Here is an 18,109-nt window from a genome sequence, read left to right on the forward strand (position 1 = left end):
CTGATCTCATTATCAAATTAACAGTAGGTTGTGCTCTCTGGTTAAGTGTGGCCACATCCCTGGGGCTTCACTCATTTATTCTGGGGCAGAAGTTTCTGACTTCAGCAGCAGCTTATCTAAATTAAGACCCCAGGACTGACCTTAGGGCCAAATGTAATTATTGGGCCATTTAATTCTCTGTGGCCCTGCAGAGCCAACCTTTGCCTTGCAGAGCCCGTTCCTGCCACGTCTGAGCAAGAGCTTTGTTCTGCTCAGCAGTAAAATGCCTACAGGAAATGAAGTTTTGAATTAAAAGCATCTGGCTGCAAGTTAAACCCAGGCAAGACCTAATTGATGCTCGTCAGGAAGGAGAAAACACTTCTTTTCCATATTCCACTGGAACCACAAACCTTTCCTCATCCCTTCTCCTGCCCTTTCATCAAAACCTCAGGCAGCCAGAGAGTGTTTCTGGAGAGGTTTCTGTCATCTCTGCTGCTTCACAAGTGTGCCCCCCACACAGATCTGGCAGTGGGGTCTGGGCTGTTCCTCCCTTTTGGTTGAGCTTTTCCTTGGATGCTTTTTGGCTGGCAGACACCTTTGTAGCTGAAGCTGAAGGTGCAGCTCTGGCTGATGCCTTGGCAGCTGTTTTTTCCCAATGCCTCAGAAGCACAACAGGTCTTTGAAGTTCCTCCACTTCCCTCAGTCTGCTTCTAGTGCTGGCCCTGCTCAAAAATACTTCAAGGCCTTCCCTCAAACTGATGTCCAGGTGTATTTATACCTGGTGTGTCATCCAAACAGAACCCACAGTGGGAATTCTTCAGATCTGAGAAGGCAAATAATAATCCTTTAGACTGTTGCTACTGATTTTGTGTCTAACCAGCTCTGGTGTGATGGGAGGTGTGTTATATTTAACTTATCCAGGTAAAAAAGGTGTGAATTTGGGACTTGGACAGAGTGATGGGGAGGAGAATCCTGAGTAATGGATCAAACTACTCCCACAGCAAGGGTGGGATGGAGTCCTGCTGTTAAGCTTCTTTTCCTTCTCTTTTTAGTGAATAGGAAAACTGCTGGAAAGCACAAAATGTCCTAAAGCAAAGAGGGCTGGGAAAGGGTTATTTCCTTCCTTCTAACTTCTTTAAGCAAGTTCCTTTAAGTCTTTCATAATATTGACACCAAAAAGTGTCACAGTATCATGATACTGCTGAACCAATTTGGGGAGATTAAAAGTGTATAATTAGCCCTGTGCAAGGGGAGGGGGGATTTGAGGGGGCTCCTGCTGGGCACTTCAATGTAGACTCTGTTTGTGCTGATATGTGTGGTCCCACAGCTGCTGCAGTGCCATCCCTCCTGACCCTGGAGGTAGTTCAGGAGACAAGCCCTAATTACTGTAATTGGTAAAATTGCAAAATAGATCTGCATTGTCTTGGAAATAGTGAATTCTGCTCTGGCTGGAACTTCCATTCCGAGTGTGCAGAGCCTTTGCTGGGGTGTGCATTTCATGAATCCCTGGGGAATCAGTGGCATTAATCATGTTCTGAGTGTGCTGCCCAGGGTGTCAGAAACTGGCCTTTAATGGCAGGAACTCTCATTCTGTGTCTTCTTGAAGGGAAGAGGCAGTTGACCTTTCTGTATTAAATCCTAATCCTCTGTGGATCGAGGCGGTCGAGCACTTCTGTCAGAGCCTGGCAGGTTGTTAAAGGCATTGGAATGTCAGTCCTAACAACCCGTGGGTGCATCAGGTCATGGTCTTGGAGATTTTTTTCCCACTTTATACTTCAAATAAAGCACCAGTTGAGAGCTGCTTTGATAGGGTGACCTTGGAGTGCACAGCAGTTCCGGGTGGTTCGTTTCCTAAATTCGTCTGTCCCTGGCTTTTGTCTCTGTCTGGAGGCACATCCACTGGGCAGGATGTTCCTACTTCCTTCTCACTCTCTACTCCTAGTCCTACTTCTTCCATTTAATATTTGAAGTAGAAATTGTCCCTTTCTTCCACTTTACCCAAATTAAACTACTTCTGCAACCTCAGTTTTAAAGACTTTTGGCTTCCCTCAAGAAAAGATGCCTCAGCTGGAACAAAACCACGTGGTTTAGTGGTGGGCTTGGCAGCTGGACCCAGTGACCTTAGAGGTTTTTTCCAACCTAAAATATTCTGTGATCTATGTCTGTAGAAATTCCCAGCAGATTAAATTCTTCTGTTCTTGGTAACTCCAGTGAAAATCTGAAGCATTGATACCCAATAAAATTACATTAATATTAAATTAATGTTGATTTATTATTTTATTATTTTTCTGTTTTAAGCTAAAATCTGTGGTTATGAAAGAACCACTGAAGCAGTTGTGAGAGCAGATGACATTTCAGCTGGTTTCTAATAATTAAGACCTTTAAACTACAGGCCATCCAGCATTGTTAATGATGACACTGCTTGTTCAGTCCACAGGAGCCAGGTAGTCTCCACCTTTCCAATCTGTGATGTAAAAAACAACTACAAGAATATGGATTAAACCAGCAGCAGCAGGACCCCAGCTGTGAGTGAGCTGTGGTGCTGCTCTGCTGGCTCCTGTCATTGCAAACATTCCTGCTGGAGCAGTATTGAGTAGATTATTGATTAAAAATATTGAACACCACTGAGCCACAAAGAAATTCTGGAAGGAGACACGGTACAAAGAAGCTGCTTCTTGCTCTGGTCACAGCAATGCCTTAAAAACCAGCTCCCTTGGACATCTTAAACCAGCTCATGGCACATCAGTGCCGTACAGGGGAAGGTTTTATAACTCAGTGTCACAGTGAATCAGGAGTCTTGGGGGAAAAAACTGTAATTCTGTCAGGAGGAGTCACTGTGTGTCCTTGACAAGCACAGTTTGCCATCAGACAGGTGACTTTGGATTTGTGGTGGTTCCAGAACAGCAGTTCCTGTGGGTCACAGGAGCTGAGACCAGCTCAAGTTACGTTTTTCACACGTGAAGATTTCCCAAGTCCTGTGTTAGAATTCCCTTGTTAGAATTTCTCACTTTTCCAAGGCTCTTACATTCCTATTAGTTGTTCAGAGACACACTGTGGGCTGGAAGCCGTTTGGGATTGCAGGATCAAAAACCCATGTCTGTGCATTATCTGAGCCTCTGACTCAGAAATACTCAATCTGAGCAGGTGCTGCCTCAAATTTCCTCAGATGGGATGGAAAAACTTCCTTCTGATAACTTTTTAAACTTACTTTTTTCTGTTTCATGTCACATCTCTAACGGAGGAGCTCGGCCTGACTTAAACTTTGTTTTCCCCTCATGACTTTTAAAATGTCTTCTGCTTTAACCCTAATTGATCACTGATCATTCTTCAACTAGCTGCCTTCCCAGTATTCCTATTTTTAAACTTCTGCTCACTGCTATTAAATTTAACTGACACTAAATGCCATTTTTACATGGATATTTTTAGGCTTTGTTTCACTGCCACCACCACATCTGCTTTTAACTAACGTGGCTTTTTGCCCAGCACAATTTGTATTTCATGTTTGTGGATTCATGGCTTTTGGGGCATCTTGTAAGATGTCCTCGTTAATATTTCTCACTTTAATGTTCCCAGACAATTGCTTTAAATCTGGGAAAATGATCCCTTTAACAGCTCCAAACTCCTGTATCCTTGGCTGGCTCCATATTCTGCTCTCCCAGGGTAAATATCCCCCCATCACTCACTGGTGCTCAGCCAGCAGCAGATTTTTGGGAGAGCAATTAACTTGTCTTTATGTTGGATGTCCTGCTGGGTGCTGAAATTTGAAGGAGATTTTTCCCTTGCTGTCTCCAGGAGAAATCCAGCCCTGTGCTCTGCTCAGGGTGATGGAAGAACATCTGGTTAAATCCAGAGTGAAGTCTCTGAATTTCAGTCTCCTTCAAGTTCCTCCTTTCACAGCCTGAGCAGGTACCAGAGAAAAGCCTCCAGCAAGGCTTGAACTGCACTTCACCCTGCAGGGTGTCCTTTGGTTCAGGATAATCCAGCAGATAAGGCTTTCATGCATCCCTTTCCCTTTTTCCCATTCTGTCCTTATCAAGCTAATACCAGTTTGCCTTTTTCCAGCATTCCCTTTGTGTCCTCTCTCCCACAATTATCAGGTAGATGGTGCTGGCATAAGCATTTCCACATCATTAGTTGGTGACCCCCAGAATCAAGAGGTTACATGTATCCTACACTGTGTCACCTGAGATCTACATTTGTCATCCCCCCCAAAAAATTGTCTTTTTCTGTAATATTGTCAATGTTTTATTTCTCTCTGTGTGAGTAAGAGCCCATTCAGTGCATGACTTTTCCCTGGCAAACCTCTCATCTGATTTTTAAAAGTCAGCAATGAAAGGCCCTTTGCTTTTCCACCAGTCTAAACCTGGCACTTAGATTCAGAAGAAGATATATATATATATATATATACAACAATATGATCTTTATGCTGCATTTTTATCATAGTGAAAACCAGGCTGCCATTTGGGTTACCTTATGAGACCCAAAATGACAGATCTTGCCTTCTTTTACAGGATCTGATTAAAAAGAAGAGGTGGTGGTTTTGCCATGATTAAATTTGCTTTAAAAATCATGCAATAACATGTTCAAATGGAATAGTGTTGCTGTGTTGCTTGATTAAGGGAAGACTAATTGTGGGCGTAATTTTCATCAAATTAATTGAAAATAATGGGTGAGGGGAGGAGGAAGGGAAGAGAGATGTGTAACAGAATTAACATTGCTGAACAACAGCTCCTTTAATTCCTGAATGTGGAATCCAAGAGGGATTGGGCCATGTTTGTTGTTAATAAACATTCAGTGTTTCCAACATTTCTCTTTCCAGAACCTGATTTCTCTTACCTGGATGCTCTGGCTCCATATCAGCCCTTGGCAATGAAATGTGTTTACTGTCCCATTGACACAAGGCTCAATTTTATTCAGGTGTCCAAATTGCTCAAAGAAGTCCAGGTAAGGATTTTTCTCTTGCCTTTTCCTATGTTTCTTCACACACTTGTAATAAATAAATCAGCTGTGAACAACTGATACATTAAACAAAAATCAGGACAACACCTTTTTTTTTTTCCATGAGACATCACAGAGCATTGAGCTCTCCTTTGGGAAAGGTCTGGGAAAAAGGCCAGAGGATTCTTGGAGTCTCTGCATTCCCCCCTTGACTCTTTTGGGCTTTAGTGGCCTCTCCTTGTCCATCTCACTTGTTTCTACTGAAATTTGCTTTCTGACTCATGACATAATTAAAGTAATACCCAGATTTTTTTTTCTGGCTGAGTTTTTCCCTGTGTTTTGCCCTCAGCTTGTTGAACTCAGAGATGCTTCACACATATTCTTCCAAACCTCCTGGATCATTTTCTCTCATTGTTCTGCCTTGTCACTGCACAACTGATAGAATTGCCACAGCCTGCTTTTGGATAAGCATCTTCTCCCATGTTTTTCCTGGTGTGTTATGTTGTCTCCAAAACACTTTGCAGGATCACTGTCTTCTCCTTTGCCTTCCTTAAATCCTGCAGTGATCCTTGGGGCCACCAGCCTGGTTCTGCTCTGTCAACATATCTCTGACAGGTCATGAAAACTCAAAGAGCTGCTTGTTGTGCTGATGTTTTTCACAGAACCACAGGATGTGCTGAGCTGGAAGGGACCCTCAAGGATCATCAAGTCCAACCCCAAGAGTCACACCCTGTGCCCCAGAGTATCATCCAAATGCTCCTTGAGCTCTGGCAGCCTTGGGGCTGTGATCACTGCCCTGGGGAGCCTGTTCAGTGCCCAGCCACCCTCTGGGGGAAGAACCTTTCCCTGAGATCCAACCTAAACCTGCCCTGGCACAACTCCAGTCCATTCCCTGGGGTCCTGTCACTGGTCCCCACAGAGCTCAGGGCCCTCCCCTCCTCTTTACCTCCCGAGGAAGCTGTAACTGCAGTGAGGTCTCCCCTCAGTCTCCTCTTCTCCAGCTGAACACACCAAGTGCCCTCCCTTGCACGTTAACACATCTCCATGCCAATTTTGGGATGGCCTTCACCACTACGGCGTAGACGACAAAGGATTTGGAAGAAAAACCTACTCGAGCTTCTCATTTTTTTTCTCTCCTTATGGCAACTTGCTGATGCCAAAACAGTGATTGAGGACACAGCTCCTCCTGTTTTGCAGCCCCTGCACGTGGTGTGCCCGGAGCAGTACACGCAGCCCCCGCCCACCCAGTCGCACCGCACGGACCTGATGGTGGACTGCCAGCCCCCGGCCATGTCCTACCGCCGCGCCGAGGTGCTCACCCTGCCCTACAAGCGCCGCTACGAGAAGATCGAGATCATGCCGGACGTGAGTGACTGCTCTGGGGGGCAGAGAGGGGGCTGCAAATCCCAGCTGCTGCTTCGGCAGCCCCTGTAGGAATCACGGGGTTGTTGAGGTTGGAAAAGATCTTTAAGAGCGTCGGAATCACGGGGTTGTTGAGGTTGGAAAAGATCCTTAAGAGCGTCGGAATCACGGGGTTGTTGAGGTTGGAAAAGACCTTTAAGAGCGTCGAGTCTGTCGGTCAACCTGCAGCACCACCACGGTCAGCGCTAAACCGTGTCCTCAAGTGCCACCACTGCCCCTTCCAAGGGCAGCCCCTTCCAGTGCCTGACCACCCTTTCCATGAAGGAGTTGTTCCCAGTATCCAGTCTAAACTTTGCCTGGTGCAGCTTGAGGCCATTCCCTCTCATCCTGCCCCATGTTCCCTGGGAGCAGAGCCCAACTTCCCTCGGCTCCCCCCTCCTGTCAGGGAGTTGCAGAGAGCCAGAAGGTCCCCCCTGAGCCTCCTTTTCTCCAGGCTGAGCCTCCCCAGCTCCCTCAGACTCTCCTGCTGCTCCAGCCCCTTCCCCAGCTCCATTCCCTTCCCTGGACACACTCCAGCCCCTCCATGTCTCTCTTGTCTGAGGGGCCCAGAACTGCCCCCAGCCCTGGAGGTGCAGCCTCAGAACTACAGATGTTTGTTCTGAAGATATCTGCAGCCTTTGACTAAAGGAGTCTTGTGGCTGGGGTTTACTGGTGACTGTGATCTTGTAAAGCACGTTCTGTCAAATGCAGGGCTAAGAAAAAAGCATTTTTGAGAGAGAATTTCAGTGTGTCAGCTAATGGGAATTGAAAACTGGCTGGCTGAGAGAGATGGGGCTCTTAAGCCTGGAAAAGAGGCTTCCAGTGCCTAAAGGTGCCCCAGGAGAGCTGGGGAGGGACTTGGGACAAGGGATGGAGGGACAGGACAGGAATGGCTTCTCGCTGCCACAGGGCAGGGTTATTTGGGATATTGGGAAGGAATTGTTGGCTGGGAGGGTGGTCAGGCCCTGGCACAGGTTGCCCAGAGAAGCTGTGGCTGCCCCTGGATCCCTGGAAGTGTTCCAGGCCCAGTTGGACAGGGCTTGGAGCAAGCTGGGATAGTGGAAGGTGTCCCTGCCCATGGCAGGCAGTGGGATGGGATGATCTTTAAAGTCCCTTCCAACCCAAACCATTCTGGGATTCTGTGATAGTGAGCAAGCAAAAATATGTTCAGGTGAATTGTCCTTTGCAAGGATATCACATCTCACAATTCAAAGGGTGATCTCTGCAAGCCACAGGTGAGGCAACCACTCACCTCCAGTTTAAATATGGGTGTGAATTAGTTTGAATTAGTGCCCCAGGGTCATGGAAAGGATCCCAGGAATCTGGGACTTGGTAGGCAGGAGGTGTCTTTCTCCTTCCTTGCAAATACCCTTCCCTGTGAGGAGCAGTGTTCAACCATATGTTAAAGAAGCAGTGAAAAGGCTCATTTCAACAATTTATTTCATGTATTTCAACAATTTCAACAAATGGTTAATTCCTACAGGCTGCAGAAGTCCAGCAGGTTAATGGATTGCTTGTAGGCATCTAAAATGTGGATTACTTATCCCCACAACATCTATTAATGATTCATTAACCCCATAAATCAAATCCAAATGTACCCATCTCACAAAGGCTGACCCACATTCCAACAGACACGAGCTTAAAATATTTTTTTGACAATCCAATCAGCACAAATGTGTCCTTGGATCAAAGGTGACAGTGGCTTTTTGCAAGCAGGTCTGGAAACTCAAATAGTGAGTCTGCTTTTCCTCAGAGAGCAGAGGGAGGAGGGACCCTTAGTTGAGCTAAATATGAAGTACAGAACTGGGACTCTGGTGACAAATCCCTCAGCCAGCCCCCGACCCCCATCCCCACCATTTCACACCCCTTCTGCTGGGAGCCTGCCCAGCCCACTGCTTGGAGACAAGGAGGGGGGGATTAATTAGCAAATATGCTTGGATGCAGCTCCATCATGGCCTGGATATTTAATTGTTTGGGAAATTTGCATCTTTATTGGATCCTGTGAAACCTAAGCCAGCACGACCAAAACAAATCCTCAATCCGGCAGCCGGTGGCTCAGCTCGTATTTAGATTTCACTGAAGCTTTGGGTTTTCCCCTGAGCTGTGAGAGTGAAAATGAGCCCTTGTGAGCCTGTCCCTCGTGTCATACCTCTGAAGGGGGTGGATACCAGCTCTTCCTGCACTTCCCAAAACTGCTGGGAGAGAGGATGCTCTGTAGGGAATGTGGTAGTCACCAACCTGGGAAAAGATGCACAAAGGAAATGAGGGCTGGTTTCTGTTGCTTTCACTTTGTCTTGGAGAGTTTGAGCAGAAACCTGCACAGGCAGGAATATTCCCAGAAATTGCCTTTTTTTTTTTACCCTAACAACCTAATTTCCAAGCAATCTGTGCTCAGGAAGAAGAAACATCTCCTGTAATTTTCCATGTCCAGGTGTTCTCCAGGCTGAGTGTTCAGCCCAGAGAAGAGAAAGCTCTGGAATGACCTTATTGTGGCCTTTCAGTACTTCAAGGGGGCCTGTAGGAGAGCTTGGGAGGGACCTGGGACAAGGGATGGAGGACAGGACACAGGGAATGGCTTCCCACTGCCAGAGATGGGAGCTTGGGAAGGGATTGTTGGCTGGGAGGGTGGGGAGGCCCTGCCACAGGTTGCCCAGAGAAGCTGTGGCTACCCCTGGATCCCTGGAAGTGTCCAAGGCCAGGTTGGATGGATCTTGGAGCAACCTGGAATAGTGGAAGGTGTCCCTGCCCAGGGCAGGAGATTGGAACAAGATGATCTTTAAGGTTCCTTCCCACCCAAACCATTCCATGATTTTCCCTGGTTCCAAAGCTACACTGAACAACATGTTGCAAAAGCTCCTTGGTCTGTAATGATGCTCCTGAAAAGACCCTCCTGAGAGCAAGACTGGGGCTCAGGGCTGTTCATGGGAGGCCATTCCCCAGCTCCAGGATTTACAAATCACCCTCAAAGAGGGATCTTGTTGGTTCTTTTTCATGGTCATGGCAAAACCTCAATGTAACCTCCCTTTCTACTGAGTGGGGTGTGCAAGACAGGATTGCAGATAGGACATGAGGCTCCCTGGTGGGGAGTATTTGTTGCTTAATGTCCCCTTTTCAGTAGTTTTATCCAGGAAGACTCTTTAGGGTTCCTAAACCTACAGGAATTTCTACACTACAAGGAAAGGGCATTTGTTTCATTCAGGCTGCCACCAGCCCTGGGGTTCTGGGAAGGCTCAAGTGGCAACTGAAAAGGGTATTTTATAGCTCCCAGTGAACCTTGCAATGGCTTGTTATTTGTCAAAACCATGTCAGCTCAACATGGAATTATGAAATCCGCCCTGGAAAAACAAGTCATTGGTAGATCTGCTCCAGGGCAAGGATTTGTGTGTATTTACACTCATAAAAGAAAGGCTGTTGCAGTGAAGTCCTGATCAGGGCCCTCTCCTGAATCCACAGCCCCTTCCCAGCAGGGATGTGCTCCAAATTCTGTCTGGATTCTTCCAGTTTCTGGAAACCAGAGAGTTGGCTCAGAGTGGCTTCAAGTCAGTTCAGACTGAGGGTTTGGTGGTGTGAAATTCCCTTTGCAAAACTGTTGCAGTGATTCAGATTCTGGCCTGTCAGACTAATGTAAATTTACTTTTACTGCTGGAGCTTGTCTACATTTCAATCACTTCACCGAGGAGCAAAGGCAGGTCAAGCAGGGCTGTTGTATGATAATGAGATTTACACTCACAGCAGCCTTTGTTTGGAGAGAGGTTTTAACAGTCCCAAGGCATCAGGCTGGAATGGCTCTCAGAGGGATTGTGGAAACCTTTACACTTGAACTAATTTGTTCTTCCCAGCATCTGCCTTTCACTTTAAAAAATAATAATAATAATAAAAAAAAAAAAGAAAAAAGACTGCTTCCTGGAAATTGGTTAGGCATTGTCTATTCATGGCACAACGATGGGAAAATGGAAAACACCTTCTGGAGCAAACAGATAAAATTAAACAGTAGTGTTTGAGCAAATAATGTGCCTGCAGTTTAATTACAGCTGAACAATGGTGCGGATCACTTGGTGTGGCAGCAGGCACTTCACTGAGGGCTCTGTGTTTTTAAAATACTCTATTTGCAAGTTCTTCAGGACACAGCCCAGTATGGGAGGGTGTGAATGTGCAAGGCACAGCCTGGCATGGAGGGAAACTGCAGAGGGAATTAGGGAAGCAGCACTCGGCTCTGTTAGAGTTATGGAGCTTGCACTCCACCCTCCCATTCCCTTGCCTTGACTTCTCTTTTTATGCTTTTATCTTACTTCTCCAACTTCCTTCGGGTTTCAGGGACTGAGGAGTTTTAATTTCTGACTTTCTTCTGACCCTCAGCTTATTTTGGTGGCCCCAAAATAAGGGAGTCACCAATATTGCCAATAATCTGTGACATTGTCCAATCTCCCGACCTCTCTGTTCCTTTCCCCCTGACTATTCCTCCTGGTGTCCCTGTGCCACAATCTCACACAAAGTAAATTAAACACAACCTGCCTGTTTGCTGCTCATCCCTCCCTGCAGCCCCAAGCTCACTGAATCCACTGTAAAATTGTCTGGGTCTCTCCTTTTTTTCTAGCAGTTCAGCCTCTCCTTTTGACATTCCACCACAACTGACCTCTCCTTTTAACATTCCACCACAACTGCTCTTGTCCCAGCTTTTACCAACCTTTTCCTGGACAAAGGCAGACCCCAGAGCAGTCTGTTGTCCTCCTGATTTACATCACTGGTGTTCAGAGCAATCAGCCCTCATTTTCTTCCTAAAATTGTCTCCCACCTCATTCCCATGTCTCTTCCCTCCTGGCCATTTGGGGAATTCTGCCCCTTCCTCCCCATTTTTTGTGAGCTTGGAATGTGTTATCCTTCATTTCCTTTGCCTTTTTTTTTTTTTTTTTTTTGCTGTACCTTTTCTCTGGTTGCTCTTATTCACAGATTGTCCTGTTTAGTTAGATGAAACTGGGATCTGCTTTCCTACTCCCAGCCTGCCTTTGCCTGCCTACATTAATGTCTGGATTTGTTTTTCCTTTCATTTTTGATGGCTGGCTTTAAAATAACACTCCTTTCTAGCCAGGCAGTCACCTCTCTCTTCCCAACCAGCTTCAACAACAACAACATCACATCCTGACTTGATATTCTGACCCATAAACTGGTTACTGTATTTTGAATATTTTGATTTATGCCATTTTTATATCTTTCAAATGACTCATCTTTTGCATCTGCAAGCTGCCTGCCTTTACTTTGAAGATATTTCATGTCCTTGCTTCCCCTACCTGTCATTTTTCATTCCAGTCTGAGGCTGTTTTTTGCTTCTGCTGGTTCTGTTTTCCACTATCCTCTTGTAAGTTCTTCAAACAACTCTTCCCTGCTCCCGAGCTACTGGGGAAGAGCTTCATTAAACAGCCATAAATCTGCTTCATTACACTTCTTAAATATCTCCTTCAACTGTCTTTTGGCACAGGCTTGGCAAAAAGCCACAGTGGTAAGTCCTGAGCCTACTGCTTGGACTCCCAGCTGGGTTGGTTGCTCAGTACTGGTTTGGTTTCCTTGCTCAAAACTGCAGATTACCCCTTCTGCCTCTTTTATTTCTCCACTGGATGTCAGCTCTGGGGAAGCCCAAAGTTAAGATTTAGGCATTTGCAAGCAGTAATAGCCAAAACCTTGGCTATTTATGGCACGATTCTTCATCCACTGAAGTTAATGAGACTTCAAAATCTGCTCCACAGAGAATTTTGGGAGATCCACAGCAACTGGCAGATCCATTAAGTTGGGCTTTGTTTAACAACTGAATTGTCCCACTAAAACCACTTGGATTGTGTAAAATGTGAGGCTGAAACCCCAACAAGACCTGACTCAGATCACCCACTGATGATCAGACAGATGCCCTTAGTTCTGGGATGCTCTTCTCTGTTGGAAAAGCCTTTGTTCCTTTAAGTCTCATTAACAAGATTCCCCAGTTTCCATCCTGCCTGCAGCATGTTCCATATGCTTGCTGGTCAGGAAGCCACAGGAATATTTAAATCTCCAGCCCTTTCCCCTTGGCTCCATGTGTTTGACCACACATCTTTTGTTCCCTCTGCAGGATCTGATACTTGCAGAATTCCTGCACTCAGACCCGGATTTAGCAGGGGGGGTATAAAGAAAGCCAGGGCTGGATCTGTTGGATTCTCCTGCCCACACTAAAATCTCTTCTGTCTGGTTACAAGGGGCTGGACAACAGAGCTCCTGGTTCTTAAAAAGTGAAAGCATAAGAGGAGGCAGGGAGGTAGGAGATGAGGTAAATTGTCTTCCCCTCCTCACATCACCACCCAAATTTAACTGACAGGATGAAGACCGTGGTTTTCCTTTTTGTTTTACAAAACTGACTCTACAGATCCTCCCTGCTTGTGAAAGGGCTGCTGCACTGCATTTGAACAGGTGGAATATTTGGGCAATCTTTTCCAATCAGAGATACACTGGGAAGATGCTTTTCTGCCTCCAGAAACTGGATCTGGTGTGTGTGAGGAGCAAGGGGAGTGGAGGGATGGAGGTAAAGCAGGTTTTTCTCTTTTTAGGTTTTGTTGAGGACTAGCTTTTATAAAACCCTCTATGAATAAACTCTGATCTCCAGGGCTTGGTGGGCTTTATCTGAAGTCAGGCCTTTCCTGAAGTCAGGATCTTAAAATCCTTGGGTTTCTCTAATAATTGGGAGAGGATATTTTTCTGTCTCATCCAACTTCCATCCTGTTTAGGGCCTGGGATGTGGGTAAGAATCTCTTCAAATCTGGCAAGCCCTCAGGTTGTGAGCCACCATTCCCACCTGGAAATGGAAGTGCCCTCAGGGATTACCTGGCCAGAACCCAGCTGCACTTACTAATAGTCTTTATAGTGTGCCTCAAAAAATGTAAAGCTCTGGCTCCAAATTACAGAGATTTTTGCCCCTGCTGTTCCCACTTGATGCTGTTCAGACCCCCACTGTCTCTGATGGCCAGAAACCTCCTCATTTCCAGCCCACACATGCTCACTGCTGGCCTGCACACATTTAGTCTTAACACCATGTTTTAGCATAAATACATTTCCCCTTTTGTTGGTATTTTCCCTGTGGTGTTCATTTAGAATAATCAAATTCTCCCTTTGGGCTTTCTTTTTGCCAAGACATTTAGTTCCCTCTTACCAGGCAGCTTCTCCTGCCCCAATCTACCCTTCAGAATATCTTACTTGAGCTGAAATTACCCACAATTTCCAAGTAGTTCAGATGGGATCTTGCTGGGCTCAATATAATAGTGATGGCTCATCTCTGCAAGAATTACCTGATATTTTCTGAGGTTTAATTTGGCTTTTCCACGGCTGTGTCACTCCCAGTTCTCATGGGATGGACTAATAAACCTGGACCCCTCACCTCTGTCCTTTCCAGCAGCTGAAATTCTCTGTATCAGCCCAGTCTCTGGCCTTGCATTTCATGCTGTTGAATTTCAGCTTGTTTTTCTCACTCCACTTCTTGAACTCATCTGTTGAAGGTGCCTCTACCAGCTCCAGTGGGACCTTCTGAACACTCTCCTCCATCTCTGCTGAGGTCATTAATAAAAACTGGGAATAGCCTCAAGACTGGGCACTGCACAAGCTGAACAAAACTGATCCCTGCCCAAGGAATGTATCACAACTTCATTTTTTTGCCTTATTTTTCCTGAGGATTTGCAGGGTGTTGAGTCCAAACGGGATCTGTCCTGCCCAGTGGTGTCACAGCTCTGTTTCATGTCTTTGGTTTCTCTGGTTTGACCCAGAGCAGCAGCTCTGGCTCCCACCTCTAATGCAGAGATCACACAATTTGTGCAGTTTGCAAATCTGGGAAAAAAGCACATTAAGTGTTGATGTAAAAACCCAGCTGGGTCCCTCTCTGAATACACCTGGTGTAATCTGATGGACACATCTGTGATTTCAGATCCTGAAAGTTGAGGGGGTTTTAATTCCTGGGGAACTTTGCTGTGCTCCCTCTTTGTTCTGCTCCTGGAGGGTGAAGATCCAGCTCACCCCACTCAGCTCAAACTTTGCCTCTCCCTGCTGGGTCAGGCTTCCTGCACCTTCCCCAGAGGTGAAGTTTGGAGAGGTGTCCCCAAAATCTAGGAAGAAATCACTGCAACTTGGCCATTAAAATACTGGTTGTCTGTCCCTGGGAAAATCCCTCACATGTGCTAAAACTCTGGTCTTCCCCTGATTTTATTCACTGATTTTTCAGCCTCAGTTTTATTTTTTACTGTAGGAGTTTCAGGTCCATCCCCAGCCCTTGTTCAGCCCCTCGTTGCCAACAGGAGGATTTTTGGCTGGTGACTGAAGACAACTTGTAAACTTAAACCTGTCCCTGTTGAAGGCCTTAGTAGAGACTTAGGAGTGGCCTAACCCGTGTTCTTCTTTCTCAGCAACTGTAGTTTGGCCAACAGTGGTGTTTGGGCTCACATGGTGTGTGTCAAATCCCATTTTGGTGAGGAAAACACAACCCCTCCAGCAAAGATTCAACAGTCAAAATGCCTTTACTCTGGTTTAGCATGGGTGGACGAGCTAAAAAATGAAATAGTGCCCACACAGGTTTGTCTTAAGGCAGTCCAAGTGCTCATCCATAGGCAGGGGACTGATTAATGTGCTGTTAGTTCTCAGTGTCCCTGCTTTTGTGCCTTTCCTGGTGCCAGCATGTGACACCAGGCTCATGATAATGACTGCAAGGAAGACTCATTTATTGCTGCGTGGTGGGGGGCTTTTCAATCTCACACACAAAAGGCAGAACAAGATCCAGCAGCTGCAAAGTTGGACAAATTCAACCCTGAAATAAGCCAGGGTTTCCTGGCTGCAAAGGGGGAATTAAAGTTTGAAACAGCTTGTGAGGGGAGACGTGGAGTGGCTGTAGCTTGGAGTGCAGGCAGGACTTGCTGTCCCTGTGAAAAGGGTTCCTTTAATGCAGCATTTTGGGAAGAGTTCTGTGATTTCTGTGTGCAGGAGGTCAGCAGAAAGGAGTGCAGAAAGGAGTACAGCAGAGCTGTCTGGCCTTGGAGGGCGAATTACTGGATGTGATTAAATGACCCTTTTGGTTTGGGTCAGTGAGTTTCTATAATAAAAGGATTGGCTGGCACACGGAGAGGGCTGTGGGCTGCAGCAGCATCTTGGAGGAAATAAAAACCAGTGTCTGTCTCACTGGCTTTCTGATGTTAATAATTTAAGTGTTGCTGTTTAGCAACTGCGTGGTTAAAACCTGCACAGACGTTCATATCCAGATATTTCAGTGGCAGCAGACTTGGATTCTGAGCAGCTCCCTGTTTTTTAAAGATCTTTCCCTTCACGGTGTTTGTCACTTTGCTCTTCATTAGATCCCACTTTGTATCGATCTCCCCCTGGGATGTGGTGGGAATGGGAAGTGCCTTCGACCACAGCCAAGTGCAGAACACACACTGCTGCAAGTGTTGCTATTTTTAGGTCCCAGGAGAAATCTGAAGCAATGATTATCATTATATTTTCATTCTCTCAGCCTTCAACAACAAACTGTGAAGGCTGTGCTAAAATGGCCTGCTTTAAACGTTGTGAAGAGTCCCAGAGTGACAGCAATCCCTGAAATTTGGATTTCTAAGGTTCACCAGGTCTGAATATATACAAAATTTAGGGATTTTTAATGCAGCCTGCGTTTTTTCCAACACACCAGCTGGGTTATTGCAAGGAGGTGCTCTCAAAACGTTCCTGCAGCCTTAAATAGTGGTGGGTGAGATTTTCAGAAGTCATTAAAAGCAGCTGAGCTTTGCCACAACGAAAGCCAACAGGAAAACCTTCTCAGTGCTCTGATAGCAAAAGGATCAGACCAGAAGTGGGGTGTTTTGAAGTCAAGTTCAGTTGGTTCTGTATCCACAAGGATTAGAGGTTTGCAGTGACTGAGTGATCACCTGCATGGTTGGAATTTGCAGCAGACCAGGGAGCTCAGCAGCGTTGAAGAGCCAGGTCTGGGATGTTGCCACTGGATCCAAAGGTGTAGCCAAGACTAAATTTTATGTCTTTCAGGGAAGAATTGTATAAAAGGCAGTGGAAGAGTTTTTGTGCAGCATTGTAAAGAAATAATTTCAAAGTAATCGACAGAGCCATTGGGTTTTTAAGGACAAATCCTTTACTTCCAGGTATTCTGCAGTCAGGAACTGAAGGAAACTCACTTTGGTTTTTCATTGCCCATCCACGTAACAAACATAATAAATGATGCTGAGTTAGATCATTAGCTTCACTAATTAAAATTATTAATGAAGTTGCCTTTTTAAACAAGGATTCTCTTTATTTTTTCTGGTTTCTGAGCCCAGCCCTAGTCACTGAAAACCTCTGATCCCACTATGAAATCCGTAGTTTTAGGAGCTGGAAGGAGGGCTGGGCAGGTAAGAGGAGCCCTCTGTCACTGTATCAGTGGGTTTGTGTTCACAGTTCACTAGTCCATGTTTAAAAACACCTTGCTGCCAGTTTAAATCACAGCTGGGCTGAGGCACATTCTGAGCTTCTCACCTGCTGACCAAAATCTCCTTTTGCTCCAGCTTGCAGATTCCCTCGTGCCCTTGGAGATCAAGCCTGGCATTTCCTTGGCAACAGTCTCTGCTGTGCTGCACACCAAGGACAACAAGCACGTGCTGCAGGTACAGGACAGTGGGAAAGGGGGAAAAATATCCTTACCTGGCTCTCCTGCCATCTGGGATCTCAGCTGTCCTCATGAGGAGCTCCTTCCCCACCGGAGCAGATCCTTGTCCGAGGCTGTGCCAGTGAGGAATTACACGTGGAGTGGGGGGTGGGATGCAAATAAATCTCTCTGCCCTCTTTCCCTTGGCCATGTACCTGGCTGAGATAAAAGGGGAAGTGAGATTACTGCTGAAGGGAGGCTACAAATCATCCTGCTGTCTTCTATAACCAGGAGCAGCTTCAGTCAGTCTCCCGTGGACTCTGAGCCGAGGGTCAGAGGAGAGAGATGACCTGGAACATCAGACCTGGGAAGGGACTGTGCCTTCAGTTGTCCTGTTCCCCAGGAGGCAGGTTGTACATCCTTGTACAACATGTTACATCCCTTCCTGCCACCTCCCTCAGGCTGGCAGTGGAATTCCTGTCATTAGTGCTCCTCAGGAGGAGGTGATGTCCTGATCCCCTTTCTCCTTGGATACACGAGCCTGCAGGGACTCAGCGAAGAGCCCTTCTCCTCCTGGGCCCAGCATGCTTGGGAAGAGGGCCCAGGATGGAATTGTCTTTAATGCAGGGACAGAGAAATGGGTTCAGGATTTGTGTCAGTGCACAGCAGACAGACTGTCCTTCTCTTTCCAAGTCTGTTCCCTAGAAACACCGAGCAGCGCTGGGAAAATGGAATTGTTGCAGTGGAATTGGTCTGAGGCTGCTTTGTCCTTTGTGTTTACTCAGATTCCTGCTGCCAAATAAACTTAGACCTGGCCTTAAAATGCCAGAGCCCTCATAAATGGCTGGAGCTGAGCCAGCCCAGTGGTATCTGTCAGGACTGGCTGAGCCTGGGAGCTCAGGAGTTAGGCAGAGCCCCTGTGTAGGCAAGCCCCAAAACTCAGTTTATGATCCCAGCATCATCTAACTGAGTGATTAATTCCCAAATGACATGATCCAAGCACACAGTCCCACCAACCAACAGGGAAATGGTGGGATTGGTGAAGTGACTCCAGTCACTGCAGCAGCTGCCACCCCCTCCCTGTCTGTCCAACTTCTTCCTGAAGACTCATTTTCCAAGGCCAGCGTTCTCTTGACATCCCTTTTTTTCTCCTTCCCTGAGTGTTTCTCTGAACTT

General features: G+C 46.3%; 1 protein-coding gene across 1 annotated transcript in view; it reads left to right on the forward strand.

The window, feature by feature from the left end:
- The window catches only part of INTS9 (integrator complex subunit 9), a 62,098-nt gene that overhangs the window by 41,387 nt on the left and 2,602 nt on the right, over window positions 1-18,109 (forward strand). The window contains exons 13-15 of the mRNA XM_051812025.1: window positions 4,799-4,923; window positions 6,115-6,282; window positions 16,854-16,952. Of these exons, the coding sequence (XP_051667985.1) occupies window positions 4,799-4,923; window positions 6,115-6,282; window positions 16,854-16,952 (392 nt within the window). The remainder of the gene's footprint in view (window positions 1-4,798; window positions 4,924-6,114; window positions 6,283-16,853; window positions 16,953-18,109) is intronic.

Source organism: Manacus candei, unplaced genomic scaffold (genome assembly GCF_025592945.1).
Source record: "Manacus candei isolate 608988 ecotype Guabito, Panama unplaced genomic scaffold, ASM2559294v1 h1tg000007l, whole genome shotgun sequence".
Lineage (NCBI taxonomy): Eukaryota > Metazoa > Chordata > Aves > Passeriformes > Pipridae > Manacus > Manacus candei.